General features: G+C 43.3%; 1 protein-coding gene across 2 annotated transcripts in view; it reads right to left on the bottom strand.

Moving 5' to 3' along the window:
* The window catches only part of NUP58 (nucleoporin 58), a 42,384-nt gene that overhangs the window by 13,361 nt on the left and 9,302 nt on the right, over nucleotides 1-19,721 (bottom strand). For both annotated transcript variants that reach the window (XM_068135237.2, XM_068135238.2), the window contains 5 exons: nucleotides 17,322-17,496; nucleotides 7,161-7,240; nucleotides 4,815-4,933; nucleotides 3,853-3,935; nucleotides 360-573 (listed from right to left, as the gene is read on the bottom strand). In XM_068135237.2, the coding sequence (XP_067991338.1) occupies nucleotides 360-573; nucleotides 3,853-3,935; nucleotides 4,815-4,933; nucleotides 7,161-7,240; nucleotides 17,322-17,496 (671 nt within the window). The remainder of the gene's footprint in view (nucleotides 1-359; nucleotides 574-3,852; nucleotides 3,936-4,814; nucleotides 4,934-7,160; nucleotides 7,241-17,321; nucleotides 17,497-19,721) is intronic.

Raw genomic sequence — 19,721 nt, 5'->3', positions numbered from 1 at the left:
TACGGGACACAAGATGATTTTGCAGCAGAAATTTATCCAAAAAACAATGTATGGTGTGTCCAAACTGCATCGCCAGGAAAAATGTCATCAAAATGTCATGGATAATAAAGGCTCATGGAGGCCTGCATCGGCAGACAGGTAGAACAATGGATGGAATAAACGGAACGTTGAAACAAAATAAACAGAAACGATAAGAAAGACATTCAAAGTCAAGGCAAATTGAATATAATCATCAGCAGTTGAGAATTTGGTGCCGTTTGGACAAAATGGACATTCGTTTTCCCAGTTCTTTTGTTATTCGCCTCCTCTTTGTAACATGATTTTGCACTCATCCACCAAGAATCTCATGCATTCCACACCTTGTGCCTGAGAAGCTAAAGGGACTTGCTGCTGGGCGAGCGACGCTGCAAGGGCGAGCGCGGCTGGGTTGTGGATAGCACTGAAGGGCATGGGGCCTGTGAGGACACTGGGAACTGAGCGGCTCTGCTTCTCCGCTTGCTGCCGAGCAGCAAAAACATCCGTAGAGTCGCCGAGGCGTGCCTTACGTAGGCTCAGGAATTGCCCCTTCTGTCTCTGCAGGCGGAAATTTATTAGACTTTTGTTCAACTCATGAAAACACTCTCTGTAATAAACTTTTCAGAAATGTTGCACCACCATTTCCATTTTGCGGTGGATGATATGAGCAGCTCAGGGCTTTGGCTCTGAGTGAAACCATGAGTGCTACACAATTAACGTTTTTAAAGTCCATTAAATAATTTAAAATGACATATATATACTGGCAAAGGTATCTGGCGTTCCCGGGTAACAATGAGTCGCTTCCTGACGGGAATATGGGAATCAATTTGTGCCTTGTTTCCACGTCAAGTTAGGGGGTTCAATCTGTGTTTATTAGCGGCTTAGGTTTGTCACAAATAAACAATTTGCAGTATGTTGTCCTCATGAGCCCATAATAAGGGTGAAATCTAGATCGACATCTCTGCCTTTGTATATTTGTGACCATAGAGCTTTAATCTCAGTCTGCAAAGACTTGAGTACCACGCGGATGCCTCCTAGTTTGGATTTGATGTATTGGTATAATTTATGCACATGACGTCAGCATCATGTCATAGGGTCAGTGTGCTTCCTTGGTTAAATGCAATATTCCTGACTGCAAACTTCCTAACTGCTGATGAGCAGGGCAGAGACAATGTGTTTGCGTGGCAGGCGACACTTGTTGCTAACAGGTTGTGTAGCAATTGCTGGGGTGGGACTCAATCTGTGAATATATATACATGCACATACATATAAATATATATATATACAGTCACATGAAAAAGTAAGTGCACCCCATGTTAAGTTTTGACTTTTTCAACATATTTCAACATACAGCTATTTGATCTTCATTTCAACAATATTGATAGATAAAGGTGATATAATATAACAAATATCATGAAACATTTACATTTTGTAGTCCATTGTATAATTTAAATAAACATAAATGCAAATTTTGCATGTGGAAAAAGTAAGTACACCCCTACATTTATCACCATTTCAAATACCTAAAATTAGAATCAGGTGCACCAGCTCAGGTGCAAATGATTAGAACATCGTTAGAGAGGATCTTGGAGGAACCTGTCTTATTTAAACCTAAGACATTTAGTTTGGTTTGCTCTTTGTTGTTGAAGTGTGCGACGTCACCATGCCTAGATCAAAAGAGCTCGCTGAGGCCTTCATAAAGAAGGTTATAGATGCCTACGAGTCTGGGAAGGGATTTAAAAAAGATCTCCAAACAATTTGAAATCAATCATTTGACTGTCCGGAATATCATCTACAAGTGGAGAAGATTCCAAACAACTGCCAACTTGTTCAGGCCAGGCCACCCCAGCAAGTTCAGCCCGAGAGCAGACCGCAAGATGCTGAAAGAGGTCTCTAAGAACCCCAGAATGTCATCAAGGGACCTACAGGTAGCTCTTGCCACTGTTGATGTCAAAGTGCACGAGTCTACCATCAGAAAGAGGCTGCACAAATTTGATCGACATGGAGGGTGTGCCAGGAGGAAACCTTTGGTGTCCAGAAGGAACATCAGGGCAAGACTAAAGTTTGCCAATGAACACCTCGGCAAAGACCAGCACTTTTGGAACAATGTGCTCTGGACAGATGAGTCAAAGGTAGAGCTATTTGGCCACAGTACCAGAAGACATGTTTGGCGAAAACCAAGGATAGCATTTGACCACAAGAACCTGATGCCAACTGTAAAGCATGGTGGTGGAAATATTATGGTTTGGGGCAGCTTTGCTGCATCAGGGCCTGGGCAGCTCACCATCATATAATCCACTATGAATTCTTCATTGTACCAGAGGGTGCTTGAGGATAATGTGAGGCCATCTGTCGGAAAGTTGAAGCTCAACCGAAGGTGGACCTTGCAACATGACAATGACCCTAAACATACCAGTAAATCCACCAAGGAATGGCTGAAAAGAAAGAAATGGAGGGTTCTGGAATGGCCAAGTCAAAGCCCGGATCTAAATCCCATCAAGATGTTGTGGGGGGATTTGAAACGAGCTGTGCATGCAATAAACCACTCAAACACCGCACAGCTGAAAGAATTCTGCATGGAGGAGTGGGCAAAAATTTCTCCCAGTCGATGTCAGAGACCGGTAGACAGTTATAAGAAACGCTTACTTGAGGTTGTTTCTGCCAAAGGGGGCAATACCACCTATTGGAGCCAAGGGTGTACTTACTTTTTCCACATGCGAAATTTGCATTTATGTTTATTTAAATTATACAATGGACTACAAAATGTAAATGTTTCATGATATTTGTTATATTATATCACCTTTATCTCTCAATATTGTTGAAATGAAGATCAAATAGCTGTATGTTGAAATGAAGATCAAATAGCTGTATGTTGAAATATGTTGAAAAAGTCAAAACTTTTCATGGGGTGTACTTACTTTTTCACGTGACTGCATATGTACGTACGTACACACACACACACACACACACACACACACACACACACACACACACACACACACACACACACACACACACACACACACACACACACACACACACACACACACACACACACACACACACACACACACACACACACACACACACACACACACACACACACACCTTTTTTTTTTTAAGGCCATTTTCCCCGCTAGAGCGGGGGTTAGCCTTGCGGGCCCCATGACAATCATGGTTCCCTGTTTGAGGCAATGTTTATGGCCGGATGCCCTTCCTGGCGCCAACCCTGAGTCGCCTCTTACGATGCACAGGGATACGGTGTACCTATTCTAAACCGGGGTGCACACCGGGATCATTCATCCCAGCAAGCTGGTACTCAATTTGCCGACCTCGGAAGGATGACAGGCTTAGTCAACCCCCCTGGTGTTAATTTAGCAATCGACCGGGATTCGAACCCAGGATCCTCGGATCCCAAGCCGGCATATTAACCGCTAAGCCAACACCAGGCTAACTGTTGATGAGCAGAGCAGAGACAATGTGTTTGTGTGGCAGGCGACACTTGTTGCTAACAGGTTGTGTAGCAATTGCTGGGGTGGGACTCAACAAAGAATCTAAGGAGGACGGATAGGAAAGAGAACAGAGGGTATGGAATTGTAAAGAGAAGTGAAATGAGGTTTTGGAGGGATAGGTAAGGTGAGAATAGAGAATGGTCATGGCCTTAAGGGGGAACTTGGTTGGGAGGAGGGGATGGAGGAAATTGTCCAAAATAAATACATGGCTGCCACATGTGATGTACATAATGATAGGCCAAGTCAGAAAATCAAAACAGAACAATAAGATGCAATTCCAACAGAAGATGCTGTACATGGACATTGCTTTTGCAACCAGAGGTACCTTGACTGCTTCATGGATGACCTGCAGGTTCCCAGCTAGGGCCACAAAGGTCTCATAAAGCTTCTTCAATGCCTGGGAGAAATCTGAGAGAACAATCACATCCAGGGGCATTATGCAGCATGATCCCACATTGCACACCGACTCAAGGAAGCAAACACAAGTCATGTAAAATCACTGAATTCCACAGAGATGGGTTAGCGAAAGGCTATGGCCCAGTTGCATAAAGCATCCTTAAGGACAAATTTGAGGATTTCCTTAACCTATCCCTTAAGAACATCCTTAAGTTGATGATGGTTGTATATACAAATATCCCTTAAGTTTTTCCTTAAATCCTCCATTAAAGTTTGGGGAGCTCTAACTCCCTCGCCCCCCCATAATCGGCTTTTCTCCACCAATTAGAAGGAAGCTTTTATAAGTCACCCGGTGTATTAAACATTGTAAGAAAGGTCACGATTCGTTGTTTTGGGTGATGCGCCTTTAATCTCATTTGCATACACGTAGTGAGCACGATCGTGGCTCGATGCGGTTTATGGGTTAAGGAAAGATTTCCCTTCCAATTAATTAACAGCAATTAAGGAAATACTTAGCTAAGGAATTACAACGTACCTTAATGGAATCTTTCCTTAGGGTTAAGGGAGTTTCATGCAACCAGGTCTTTGGCCTCAAATAAAAACAACTACTTTGGCGGTGGGGGACTCGGGAAGCAGATATGCCAAGCTCTGTCAATCAATATCACATGGGGGTCGAAGGGGGTAAGCAAATGTACATATGGTTATGAAAGGCTGTGCTCATAGGTCATAACGATTTTTGCCCAAACCGGTTGCACATTAATAGCACAAACTAAATCATACCGATTGCTCCCCTCAGAAAATTGCACCCACAGTGGGCAGGTGCCCGGCTGAAGATGTCACCGAAAAATGAGAACATTACCCAAGATGCAAAGCTCCGTGTCTTAGTCTTACCCTGTGGAGTCATACGCAGAGAGTTGGCTTGAAGAGAGATGTGGCTCTCCATCTCCTCAATTTGCTTCTTGTACTGTTGCATCTGACCCTCAAAACGCTCTGCCAATCGCTGAAAGTATCTGTGCAGGAAAGCAGTCTTTGGCATCGATCGCCTTACCTTCCATCATGAGCAATGAGTGTCAAAATGCAAGGACCGTTCATTTTATTACAAGCTGAAAACATGTTCAATTAACCAGCTGGTTGGTCAGCAAATAAACGAGTTATTTTCTCAGTTAGAAAACCTCAAACCTCCAATCACTATTACCAGTGGGAAATGTTTTTGTCTAAACAGGTAAATTATCTGTAGTAAAGCAGTCACATTTCCGCACTAATTTTGTGCAGATGTTGGCCGACTGGGGTTCCACAATCTTCAAGAACTAGAAAGCATCTCAAAATGCAAAACTCGTCGGCTTTGTACTCAAACTCAACTTGATGAAAACAACAGCAAAAAAAAAAAAAAAAAAAAAAAAAAAACCGAGAACGGCACTTACACATCACAATGTGGATTGCCCCCGCCCACATTATTACATCATTATACATACTTGTACCAAGTTTGACTTCGATCCCTTCTGCCATTCTTAAGTTATTGCAGTAATGATTTTTTTTTCTCTTTATAACATGACCTCTGGCCTTTGATCTTTTCACCCCAAAATCTAGTGGGGGGGGGGGGGGTTGGGGGGGGGAGGTGGAGGTTAACGAGATCCTTATCTGCACGGACGGACTGCACACGGAGGGTTATCCGATTCCCACAACAAATAAACGTACAAGACAGGCAAATAAACAATACAACAAAATGCAACAAATAATGGTTTAAGGAAAATAAATTCCAGAATAACAAAAATGAAAGGTAAGGTAAAATCTAATTCCTAAATTGAGGGACCCTCCATACAGACTCGTATACAACACAAGGGGATGATGAAAGCAAAAATAAATGTGTAGTGTGGTGCGTTGGCTGATACTCCGCCTGGCGTCCTTGACCGGACTCGGAACCACCGCGTGAGAACCGCACAAGATGGCGCAGTCATGCCCGTAGTAACCACCGACTCGCGGAGCGACTGCCAAACTCCCTCCTCCTCCTCAGATCGTCGTGATCCACCGGGCTCCACCACTCGCTTTACTAGCGCGCACCGCTCCACGCACAACCGTCATGACGCCAGCACCAAAGAGAGGGAAAATATGCGGCTGTTTCCACCAATGCCAGAACAGAGAGAGACACAGGGAAGTGCAACTGCTTGCGATCAAGCCCAGGACAGAGAGAGAGTGCGACTGCTAACGATGAAACCCAGCACAAGAGAGAATGCAAAATGCGACCTTCGTGTGAGGAACAGAGAGCAGGAAGTGCGACCACTTGTACCAAAAGAGAGATAAAATGGCAGTGCTTTTCCTTTTTACTCCAACTGTCTCGAACGTTCTCTCTGACGTCACCCGTGCTCCAATCACCGAGCGCCACTCGCTCAACTCATTCTTTAACCAATCGTTCTTCGGGGCATGGCCTTACGGCCACACTTGGCGCCCATCAAAACGATTCAGCTGGCTAGGTGGTGTAGTCACGTCTGGGTATCGTCAGTGATGACGTTATTTGCAATTACGTGCCGATCGCATAGCTGGCCGAGTGTGCTTTATAAGAATGAAAGGAAAAGTCACAAGGGTAATTACACACTGGGAATTTGACCATAGGCCCTAACTAATTAGCATAGCTCCACCCCCCACCCCCCCCCCCCCCCCCCACCCCCCCCCCCCCCCCCCCCCGCATGGAGACACATAACGCTTACCCGGACATCCGGCCCTGACTTAGATACATGAAGGTGGCTACACAGCATACAGCACATTCTAATCTATACAATCCTATCTGGACTAAGGTATTTCATTGCCTACCCCCATACACGTAACAATACATACATCTACAAAGTTTGACTTATTGTACAGAAAAAATAAATCTAAACACAACAGAGCAAAGACATGTCTCCATAAACTTGGTTACAATAAAACATTGTAGACACTAATTCTTTGCAACATCACAACATTCTAAAAGGAAAAGAAAACAACAGTGGGACTACGGCCTGCTCAAAAATAATCATTCGACCATTAATCATAAAAATGACCCACTCTGGCATCACAATGTACACATGTCGAGTGAGACCACTCGCTCACACTTCACAACTGCAACAGAGATAAATAATGTGGGCACGTGCATCTAGTTCGTACACGCATGCATACCAAAGAGCTGACAAATCAATAGCTTTAATTTTCAAAGCTCTTGGCCCACTGCCTCATCTATGTAAAAAGCAAAATGAGAATTTTACTCACTCGGTAGGTGCTGCGTTTTCAAGCTGGAGACTAAGAGGGATCTCCTTTGTCCTCACAGCTATCTCAGCATTCTTAAGCTCCTGTGCGGTAAAAAGAAAAGGTTACAAAAACACTACCTCAGCCAGAAAAAAAAAAAAAATCTTCCTCAAGTTTTCCCTCTCCAGCAAAGCAAAAATGCAACAAATAAATAAAATACACAAATCAGAACGGCACTCGTAGAGCGCATAGTCTCACCCCACACGTTCATTCTTAACACAAATCACATCGTTAACTGAACACACTACTATTATGGCCCACTGCAATTATGGCCGATATACCCGTATCATCCATGCACCCTAATATCTCACATAGTTTATTGGTATTGGTTACGAATGTCAAATTCAATTCTTCACTCGCATCCAGTCAAAGGTCAGATATATGAAGTTTTTAGATTTTTTGGGGATAAGGATTTAAAGTCCAACCAATTATGGCTGGAATACCACTGTACTGATGACGTCATCATTGTCACCCTATATACCCCCATAGGAAGTTCATGACATATGCCAAGGTACAATTTGTTTCGTTGAGGAATTTCAGAATTTTCAATTTTTTTTTTCTTTTAATCCAATCTGGTCGCCATACCATGTGACCGATGAAATGAGTAAAATATTATCCATGGGGAGTCCTTCCTATGTTTAAAGTTTAGGATCGACCAGACAAGCGGTTGTAGAGAAAACCATTTTTAAAGCGAAAATATATACAGTGCCAAAAGAAAGTCTACATTCCCTTTCAAAATTTTCACCTTGTGTTGTCTTATAGCCTGGAAGTAAATTGCATTAAATCAGACTTTTTCCACCTTTATTTACACATCATAACACACAACTTCCAAGTGAAAAACAAATTCTACAAATTTCCAAAAAAAAAAAAAAATACAAAACAAGAAAGCATCTGAAAATGCAGACCGTCTGCATCTGTTTGTATTCAGACATCTTCTTCTTCCATATGCTCAAAATAACGAAAACAGTTTAAAAAAAAATACAAAATGAAAATTGATGATTTTATGCAGCCTTGACCTTTGAGCTTTGGATCTACAAAAGAAAAAAAAAATCAGCTTCTAGCTTTTGATTGGTGAACCACTTCGGTGACGCAATATGCAATTTCTTTAAATTTCAGGTCAATCGGAGAAAAATAACCGAGATGAAAAATAATTAAAAACAAGCATTCTGAGTATTGCGCTGCAATACATGTCCCCTACCGGCAGTCTGTCGTCCTGAAAACTGTTGGGGAAATTACCAAGGGTTATTTACCCACAGGTTCTGAATCGTTCCCAATCGATAATTACCTCAGGACGGGCTCACCTGTGATTCGCACTCGGGACTTCGATTTATACACCTTGCAGACAGGTCAGCAGAAGCACGAGAAAATAAGTTGTTGATAAAGAACCTTTCGAGTCGCTAAATATCAGTAATCTATATAATTATAAAATTGAAATCTTGCGTGTTTGTGTGTAACATTCGATCGGTCCGGGGGCGTGGCTTACCCCTTTGAGAGAGTAGTAATATCCACCATTTTATTAACTCGCATAGCTTTGAGGCCTGTTTTGTAGGCCCGTGGTGTCTTGCTCTCTCTCCCAGCTTTATTTCAAATCAAATTCGATATACCGTTTCATTTTTCACAGTCGCTAACATAGTTTTAGACTCGGTTGAAAAAAAACGGGAAGAAAATCGCGCCACGTTGATATACGAAAATACACCGCCTAAAATAACAGGCATACAGTATATATCTTCGTTATTTCATTCAACATTATTACCCGGAAGTAAAATATGTTTCAGGAAATTACCGAGAGATATTTCTTCGATTTTTTTTATTATTTATATGCGCATACACTTTAAATAGGTTTATTTGAAATCTTTAATTTTCACAATGTAATTTATTTGTCATTTGATGATCGGCAAAAATATGTTTCAGGAAATTACCGAGAGATATTTCTTCGATTTTTTTTATTATTACCGCTTCCATCTGATTTCATTTTTATCGATGGTTTTAGACTCGGTAAAAGAAATAATTGAGAACATTCACGCACACACGGGAAATTGCAGAGATATATTTTAAAAATCGCGCCACGTTGATATACGAAAATACACCGCCTAAAATAACAGGCATACAGTATATATCTTCGTTATTTCATTCAACATTATTACCCGGAAGTAAAATGTTTCAGGAAATTACCGAGAGATATTTGTTCGATTTTTTTTATTATTTATATGCGCATACACTTTAAATAGGTTTATTTGAAATCTTTAATTGTCACAATGTAATTTATTTGTCATTTGATGATCGGCAAAACGATAGCACAAAAACAATACTATTTGCAGGAAGAATGTCGTATCAACCCTCCGACGGCGCTACGGACGCGGACAACGAATCACACCTCACGTCTATGGACGCGAATAGCAACATTCCTTCAAGTTCTCGTGCGGAAGCAGTATCTCCGAGGGGTGCTGAAACAGACGATGGGAGATCATGACGTCTTCAGCAGCAACGAGAAAGCCAAAGGAAGAGACGACATGCTGAAACGCCTGAGCAAAGGTCACAGTGCCTTCAGCTGCAAAGACAAAGGGCAAGGATGAGAAGGAGTGCTGAGACGGAGGAGGTGAGAGCGCAGCGTCTTCAGGAGGAACGAGAGAGAGTCAGCTTGCGAAGGGATGCGGAATCTGCAGAGGAGACGTCACAGCGCCATCAAGAGCAGCAAGAAAGAGATCGTATGAGGAGAGATGCGGAATCTGCAGAGGAGACGGCACAGCGTCTTCAGGAGCAGCGAGAAAGAGATAGGATAAGGGAAGTTCTTGAGACAAGGCAGAGAAACGCGCAGAATGCAAGAAATTTCACTTCTGCTGACGTCGGTGCGATGGACAAGATTTGTCCACATTGTAGAGCGCTTCTTTTCCCAGGTGAAACAGCTCATTTTTGCTGCACGAATGGAAAGGTGTCCTTGGGAAATCTGGGACCTTTACCCCATCAATTACACAATCTGTTTGCCGGCGATGGACCCACAGCGAACGAATTCCGCAGGAACATCAGACAATACAACTGTCTATTTCAAATGACATCATTTGGAGGAAGCCAAGTTTCTCCTCGGCATGGTGCATGGAGCCCATTGGTCATAATTCAGGGTCAAATACATCATCGTATCGGTTCCTTCTTGCCAAATGCGGATGAACAACCGAAATTCCTCCAAATTTATTTCTTAGATCCACATGACAGCGTACAGTTGAGGATGCGGATACTCACCAATGCTGGTATTCACCGTGATGTAGTTGGAGCATTAGAGACCGTGCTGAGACAAGTGAATCCTTACGTTCACTCGTTCCGCATGGCACGCGAGGAAATAGGCAATTTGCCAGAGGCGTTCGTTCTTATTGATCCCAGCAGGAGACCAGCTGGTGAACATGAGAGGAGGTTCAATGGTCAAATCGCTGATGAAGTGGGTGTCGTTGTGAAGAATACTGTCGATCCTCAAGCTACAGCGCGTCACATTGTATTGAAAGCAAGAGGAGGAGCGCTGCAAAGTATTTCTGAGTTGCACCATTCTTACGACGCACTCCAGTATGTTCTCTTCTTCCCATTCGGAGATGACGGATGGCAGCCCGAAATGAACATGACCAATGGCAGGAGATTGACTGCCATGAAATACTACTACTACCGAATAATGAACCACGAGGATGAGTTCAACTACCTCCTCAGAGGGGGGCGTCTGTTCAAGCAGTATCTTGTTGATATGGCAGCCAAAATGGAAGGCACAAGATTGGCGTTTATAAGACTGAACCAGGCATCGCTGAGGTCTGCTACATACAGTGGCTTCACTGATGCTCTCAATGACAATGACGACTTGTCCAACATCGGACGCCGCGTACTACTGTCATCGACATTTGTAGGGGGGCCGAGGTATATGATGGAGCGATGTCAAGATGCCATGATGTACGTAAGAAAATATGGTAACGCGACCTACTTCATCACTATGACGTGTAATCCAAAGTGGCCTGAAATCTCCAATAACCTGTTTCCTCACCAAAGTGAGAACGACAGACCGGATCTCATTGCGAGAGTGTTCGAGTTGAAGAAAACGGTGTTCATTAAATACCTCACTGGATCAGAAGGCTTCTTCGGGAACTGTATCGCTCACGTTGTGTGTGTGGAGTACCAAAAGCGAGGTCTCCCTCACATACACTGTTTGCTGTGGCTCGATGAAGCTTCAAAGCCGAGACCACAAGACTATGATCGATTTGTACAAGCTGAAATACCAGATCCCGATGAAGATCCAGAGGGACACAGACTGGTGTTGAAGCACATGATCCATGGTCCATATTGTTCCACAGCAACTGGATGCTGGAAGAATGGAGCATGCAGACACAGACACCCGCGGTCATATGCTCCGTACACACGGTGCGGAGACGATTCGTACCCCATATATAGAAGAAGATCCCCAGAAATGGGAGGATTTGAAGGGCACCAAGAAGGGAGGCAACGACGACCTGTTACAAATCAGTGGGTTGTTCCCCATAATCTCTATCTCCTGAAAACGTTTGATTGCCACATCAACGTTGAAATATGCTGCTCTATAAAGTCGATCAAGTATGTTATTAAGTATGCCATGAAAGGTAGCGATCAAGCTACGTATGCACTGCGCACAAACGACGAGATAACGGAGTACTTGACGGGTAGATACATTGGACCTTCAGAGGCTGTTGCCTCCATTCTTGGATTCTCAGTCCATGACAGGAAGCCGGCCGTTATCCGTTTAGGAGTACATCTGCCAAATGAACAACAGGTATTTTTTGCTGGGAACGTTCGTAAACAAAGAAATAATCCCAATATGGCCAAAACCACGTTGACAGAGTTTATGGATCTTTGCAGACGTGACCATTTCGCTAAGACACTGTTGTACGTGGATGTTCCGAGATTCTATACATGGACCAAGAAGAGATGGCAACGAAGAAAACAGGGCAGACCGGTGGAGGGCAACCCTGGAATGTTTGAGGATGACATATTGGGACGAGTTTACACTGTTTCGCCGCATACTGGTGACCTGTACTATTTCCGACTACTCCTCCACCACGTGAGAGGGCCGACTTCGTTCGAAGTCCTGAGAACGTGTGATAATGTCATTCTACCCACATTCAAAGACGCTTGCAGAGAAATGGGTTTGCTGCAAGGAGACGCTGTCTGGCGCGAGACTCTGGAGGATGCTGAGAGGACACGCCTTCCCAGACCCATGAGGGATTTGTTCGTTGTGCTCCTCACACAAAGTGAAGTCGACAATCCATTGGATCTATGGGAACGTTTCAAGGACGCTATGGCTGAAGATTATCTTCTAGCTCATCGACGATCTGCAAATGATCCCAATATTGCCATCAACGAGCGCCATCATGACTTGGCTCTATCGTATTTGCAGCAGAAACTGCAATTGTTGAACAGAACTGTTGCACATTTTCACTTGCCGACTCCAACGACTGTTCTTCGTCATGAAGGGATTGCCAACATTCACCTACTGAGAGAACTCCAATACGACACGGGGGAACAACAGCGAATCGTAGACGAAAGGCAGCTTCTGCTCAATGATGAGCAGAGAGTTGTCTATGACTTTGCGTGCGGTTGCATCCGCACGAATCAGTCATCAATGATTTTCATTGACGTGCCTGGAGGCACAGGGAAGACGTTTCTTATTAACCTGATTCTCTCTAAAGTGAGAGCGAGTGGAGAAGTTGCCCTTGCGGTGGCCTCATCTGGCATAGCTGCTACCCTCATGCCTGGTGGAAGAACAGCGCACTCAAGGTTCCAAATCCCTCTGACACCGAGGGAAGATGGCGTATGCAACATCGATAAAAATTCCACTATCGCAGACCTCTTTCGAAGTACAAAACTCATCGTGTGGGATGAGTGTCCTATGATCAGGAGAGAGAGTTTCGAGGCTGTGGATCGCACGTTGCGTGATGTATGTGACAAAGACGAGCCTTTTGGAGGGATCTTGACGATATGCTGTGGTGATTTCCGTCAACTTCTGCCCGTGGTGAAAAGAGGGTGTGATGCTGACGTTGAGAATGCGTGCATAAAGAAGTCCTACTTATGGCAGAGCTTTGGAATGTTTCACTTGAGAACTAATATGCGACTGACCGACGGAAGTGGGCAGTTTTCAAGATTTTTGCTCGACATCGGCGAGGATAGAATCGAGAAAAATGCGGATGATGAGATAGATTTGCCAGAGGATATACTGCTGACAGCGAGTGGGCTCGATGAGTGCATCGATACCATATATCCATCATTCGCCAATCCGATGGAGGTTTTTTCAGCAAGGTCTATATTAGTGCCCCTCAACGATATGATGCGAAACATCAATTCAAGATGCATCACAAGGTTCCCTGGTGCTAGCAAGGAGTATGCTGCGTTCAACAGTGTGACTGAGGGTACTGATGCGACGCACTTCCCAACGGAATTCCTAGATGCCGTTGAAGTCTCGGGATTGCCGCCGCACAACCTCGAGCTCAAAAAAGGATCCCCTATCATTTTGATGCGGAACTTGGACCCTCCGAAACTTTGCAACGGGACGCGCATGATTGTTGAGGACATGCTTCGAAATATTATAGTTGTGAGGATCATAAGTTCAACGTTTGAAGGCGAAACTGTAATGCTCCCTCGGATCCGACTAAATCTGTAGGAAGCTGAGGATATCCCTTTGCAGCGCTGCCAGTTCCCCATACAATCCTGCTTCGCAATGACGATCCATAAGGCGCAAGGGCAAACTATGGAGAATGTGCTGGTCTACCTGGAGAAACCGGTCTTCCAGCATGGTCAGCTGTATGTGGCGCTCAGTCGAGGGAAGAGGAAAGAGAACGTGCGAGTTTATGTAAATGGAGGATCGTCGACAAAGAACATCATCATCAGAAGTGTCCTCTGACAACAAAATCGTGGTAGTCCACGGGTCGCGTGTTTTTTCTAAAAAAAAAAAACGTGATCGGAGATAAGGGCCGAAATCACGTGTCACAGATAAGTGATTTAGAACGCTGGAGAGGTGAGCCTTATGGCTTGCTGGCCCAAATAATCTCCCTGATGATGTCCAGCGTTCGCTTTAGTTCTATTCTCATATCTATTCAAACTGACTGACCCAACGGGTCATGGGTCGTCTAGTTTATTATATTTTCCGGTTCACGATCAATGATTGATGTGTATATATATATATGTTGCTCGGCTTGGCTCCACCCCTCCAGAAAGCGTGCGCTGTGTCACGCTTTTGACGTTCGCAGACGAGGCTGAGGGCGCGTGGTGCGGCTTGAGGAGAACTCTAGAATAAAAAAGAGATATCCATTTTTTTATACTTTCGTTTAATTAACGATATCTGCCAAACCACGTGCCCTATCACAAATTCCAAAATGACATTTTAGTAGACCGACATGCTGAACAGATCTGTGAAGTTTCCCCTCGATTGGACCAAAAATGACGGAGGAGCTCGGTTTTAAAGGTTCATGCTTAAAAACGTCATAACTCTGAAACCATGTGACGCATGACGTCATGCTCACTGACTTTTTTGTTCGTCATGGGTATGCGAACTGCAAAGTTTTTGCAGTAGCCTGCAAAGTTTGGCCTTGATCTGTTCAGCCGTTGCAGAGAAAAAGGGGTTTCCGTGTTTTCATGAAAACCAATATGGCGGCCGAACCACGTGACCCGTGACGTCATAATTACCATTAAAATATTCTACAGATCGAGTCCCCCCTACGGTGAAAATTTGATCTCAATCGGTCCTATTATTGCAGAGAAAATCGTTTTTAAAGGAAATTAAAACTTTAAATGGCACTGAGTTAAGGATCATCAGAATTACCAAAGTTCAAAGTGCCATAACTTTGTCAAAAATGATCGAAACGTCGTGAAGTTCGAACTTGATCTGTAACTTATCATTAGGAAACCATGTGCCAAGTTTGAAATCATTAGCATTAAGCGTTTAGAAAAAAAAAGTCCGGAAAACTGTTCTTTGCGTGACGGACTGACAGACTGATGGACTGACAGACGGACAGACGGAGGGACGGCGTGCAAACCTATAGTCCTCTCCGGTGTACACCGGTAGGGGACTAATAACCAAGCTACAAGGCAGCAATAATCCACGATTTTATGTGATATTGACCTTTTGACCAAATTATCAATGTGCCTTCTCCATATTCTCATAATAATGCGTTGTTGAAAATTTGATGACAAAACACAAATGTTAACTTGAAATGTCAGGTAAATTGGATGTAAATTGATGATTTTAGGTGATGCCGACCTTTGACAAAATTATTAATTTGCCTTCTTCATATTATCTTAATAAAGGTTTGGTGAAAATGTAATGACAGTAGCTCAAATCGTAAAAAAAAGGTAAGGCCTTGGGACGCACACGCACACACTAATTGGCTCAGGTGTAACCAATCACCTTCCAAATCACACATAAAATTAATTAATTGGCCTCCACCTGTGTTTAATTGTCATGATTCTGATTATTCCAGAATAAAATCTATTCCTGTATGTTTCCTCTGCTGAGTAGTGCATTCCTGAAGGTTTCCTCTGCTGAGTAGTTAATTTCACAACAAAGATTCAACCATGAGCACCAAGGGGCTTTCAAAAGACCTTCGGGATAAAATTGTGGATAGGTACAGATGAGGGGATGGTTCTACAAATATTTCAAAGACCTTGAATATCCTTTGGAGCACAGTTGACAATCATTAAGAGGTGGAAGGCATATGGTATCATCAAGACCCTGCCTATATCAGGCTGTCCCTCCAAACTGGATGACCAAGCAGGGAGGAGACTGATCAGAGAGGCCACCAAGAGGCCAATGGCAACTTTGAAAGAGCTACAGGCCTTTATGACAAAGACTGGTCACTGTGTGCATGTAACAATAATATCCCAAGCACTCCACAAAGTCTGGCCTGTACGGTAGGGTGTCAAAAAGGAAGCCATTCCTCAAAAAAGCTGACCCTGAGTCCTGTTTGAGGTATGCAAAAAAAACACTCTAGCCATTCTGAAGCCATGTGGCAAAAGGTTTTGTGGTCTGACGAAACCATGATAAACGTTTTGGCCTAAATGCAACATTACGTTTGGCACAAACACAACAAAGCACATCACCCAAAGAACACCATCCCTACTGTGAAAGCATGGTGGTGGCAGCATCATGTTATGGGGATGTTTCTCATTAGCAGGGACCGGGGCGCTCGTCAGGATAGAAATGAAAATGAATTGAGCAAAATACAGAAAAATCCCAGAGGAAAACCTTTAGAATGATGACAACCCCAAGCACACAGCCGAAGCTACACTGAAGTGGCTAAGGAACAAAAAGATAAATGTCCTTGAGTGGCCCAGTCTGAGCCCCGACCTAAATCCAATCAAAAATCTGTGCCATGACTCGACAATTTCTGTCCAGCAACGCTCCCCACGCAACTTGACTGAGCTTGAACAGTTTTGTACAGAAGAATGTGCAAATATTGCCCAATCAAGGTGTTGTTGGTAGAGACCTATCCCATGGTAGAGACAGCTGTAATTGCTGCCAGAGTTGCTTCCACCAAGTATTAACTCAGGGGGTGGACACTTATCCAACCAAGATATTCCAGTTTTGTATTTAAAATTAATTTTCTGAAATTTGTGGAATTTGTTTTTCACTTGGAAGTTGTGGGTTACAATGCGTTAAATAAAGGTGGAAAAGTCTGATTTCATGCATTTTAATGCCAAACTACAAGGCAACAAAAGGCGAAAATTTTGAAAGAAAAATTTATATAGGCACTGCAGATACGGACACACAGGCAGACAGACAATGGCACTGCAATAGTCTCGAATCTCCTTTGGGCAAGACTAACAAACAATCAAGCAATAAACAAAGAGCAAAAGAGAACGACAGTGATATGTTGAGTAAAGGTTGTATTTCCTAATAATGATAAACTCCACAAATAAGGTGACTGTGGGACTAACCATCCTAATCTTTAACTTTGAATCACACAGAACCTTCAACTGAAACTGATGTCACTCAATATGCAAGCACAAATGCAATACTGTAGTGCAATTTAGATTTAAAGTAAGACAAATTATTCAAAAAATATATATATATCAACACAAAGATCAACTTTATCACAAAATCACTCAAGTAAATGAATGTTGTTTGTTTTTCACCTGGGAAGTGTCGGCTTTCAGTTTGTTGGCAGCAAGGGAGTTGCGGTGCAGCCCCGCCGCCACTACGCCGAGCAATTGCCGCAGCGCCCGGACATCCTCCAAACCCTTCTGCATGTTCCTCAAAGATGCTCGACCAATCTCTTCCTGCACTTGTTTTTGCTCCTTAACAAACTTTCTAAAGAGGAAAAAGAAAAATGAATTGGCAGCTTCTTTGCTGATCCCATCTGAACACTTCCCTCATAAAGCTGAGATCCAGGATCAAATCCCATACAGTGTTTATTACCCTCGCCTGAGGAGAGGGTATTGCATTTCAGTCCGTTTGTCTGTTTGTCCGCACAGAATAAAGATTATTTTCTCTGCAACCGTTAGTCTGATCGACAGGAAATTTTCACCGTAGGTGCAACTCCACCTGTATAATTTTTTTAATGATAATTATGACGTCATACGTCACGTAGTTCCGCCGCCATCTTGGAAAAACCGAAAAACTTTGCACCTCTATATCTCCGAAAGCACTGAATAGAAAAAAATTGAGACATGGCTTATTGTAAAAAACTCCATGGGGAATAAAATATGTTAATGATGATGTCATAGGTGCCTCCATTATGACATCATAATTCGACAAGTACAAAACTTCATCTGATCAAGATGAAATTTCTTGAGCATAATCTAGGAATAAATTAGTTTAGAAAAAAAATTATGACGTCATCAGTCACGTGGTTCGGCCGCCATATTTGTTTTAACACAAAAGCCTTAAAAACCACTGAAAATACATCCTGGCAAGGGTTTGCAACCTCTGATTGCTCTTTCTTGTTCATTAATGCTTAATATACTTGACCGACATTGGTAGGGTAGCCTTGAGGTATGCACATTTACCTTTGAGCTGTCTAGCCTGGGTTCAGACGTCGACCCAGCTATAAAACGATCATTCTTGTATTTGGCATGGAGGGCAAGGGATCAATGTGTGTGACGTCCATCAGATAGATGTTAAACTGGAGGGCAAGTCTGCCAGCATCGGTTGTTTGAGGATGTTGCTGACCCCACGGTGTCTTTCATGAAGAAGCGGTGAGTTATCATCAGGAGCCTGAACAAATTCCTGCCATCTTCAATCGAATATCCTGCATCGAAGTGGTGCCTGCCCAGGATTGGTTCTATAGCCTAGAAACGTTTATCCACTCATCGTGATATATCCTGGAGCTCCATAAAGAGCATCAACCTCTAATTTTTTATTTTTTAATGTACGAGGGCTGAGCCAAAAGTAACGCGTATCAGTGGATTCCACACGTTTTTGTGCCGAGTATAGTAGATCACGAGTTATTAACGACATTTATCCATCTATCCACTCAAATATAAACACAGGCTCGGCACATGCACACCGCTGGTGTTCCCAGAATCCATTGTGACAAAATGGCTGTCAACGACATATCATAACACCAAAGTGCATTGATTGAATTCCTCATGAAGGAACAACTCAGCTGCAGATATATACGGCGAGTTGAGCCATGTGTACGGAGATGGATGCTAACCCTAACCTTCCCCCCCCCCCCCCCCGACCCACCCCATCTCCCCTCCCCCAATTTAGGCAAGCACGAGTATTGGAACAGATTCACTTAAAGTAAATTAAAGTAGTCCAAAAGTTAGTATTTGGTTGCATATCCCTTACCTGCAATAACTGCATTGAGACGGTGACCCATTGACATCACCAAACTCTCGGTATCTTCCTGAGATGCTTTGAGAAAATTTTACTGCAGGCATTTTTAGTTGTTGTTTGTTATGGTGGGTTTCTGACTTTACTATCTTCTTCAGCAAGTGAAATGCATGCTCCATTAGATTTAAATCAAGAGATTGACTTGGCCAGTCTAAAACCCTCCACTTTTTCCCTTGGTTGGGTTGACTGTGTTTTGGGTCATTATCTTGCTGCATGGTGAAGCACCGCCCAATGAGTTTGGAGGCATTTTCTTGTACAAAGGCAGACAAAATGTTTCTATACACTTCTGAATTAATTATGCTGCTGCTATCGTTAGTTAAATCATCAATAAAGATGAGTGAACCAGTTCCAGAGGCAGCCATGACATCCCAAGCCTTGACACTACCTCCACCATGCTTCACAGATTAGGTGGTATGTTTTGGATCAGACGCGCTCCCTTACTTTCTCTGTACTTTCACCGCTCCATCGCTTTGGTAAAGGTTTATCTTGGTCTCATCCATCCATAAAACATTGTTCCAAAACTCCACTGGCTCCACAGAACTCCACTCTGTACTTCTTGGCAAATTCTAATCTGGCCTTTCTATATTTGGTGCTGATGAGGTTTGCATCTTGCGGTGTAGCCTTTGCAAATCTGTTTTCAAAGTCTTCTGTGAACGGCAGATTGTGAAACTTTCACCCCTGCACTTTGGAGGTTG

This window comes from Myxine glutinosa, chromosome 14 (genome assembly GCF_964187855.1).
Source record: "Myxine glutinosa chromosome 14, kmMyxGlut1.1, whole genome shotgun sequence".
NCBI classification, from domain to species: Eukaryota; Metazoa; Chordata; class Myxini; order Myxiniformes; family Myxinidae; genus Myxine; species Myxine glutinosa.
The sequence above is the reverse complement of the archived record's forward strand: the minus strand, read 5'-3'. Positions and strand labels throughout refer to the sequence as shown.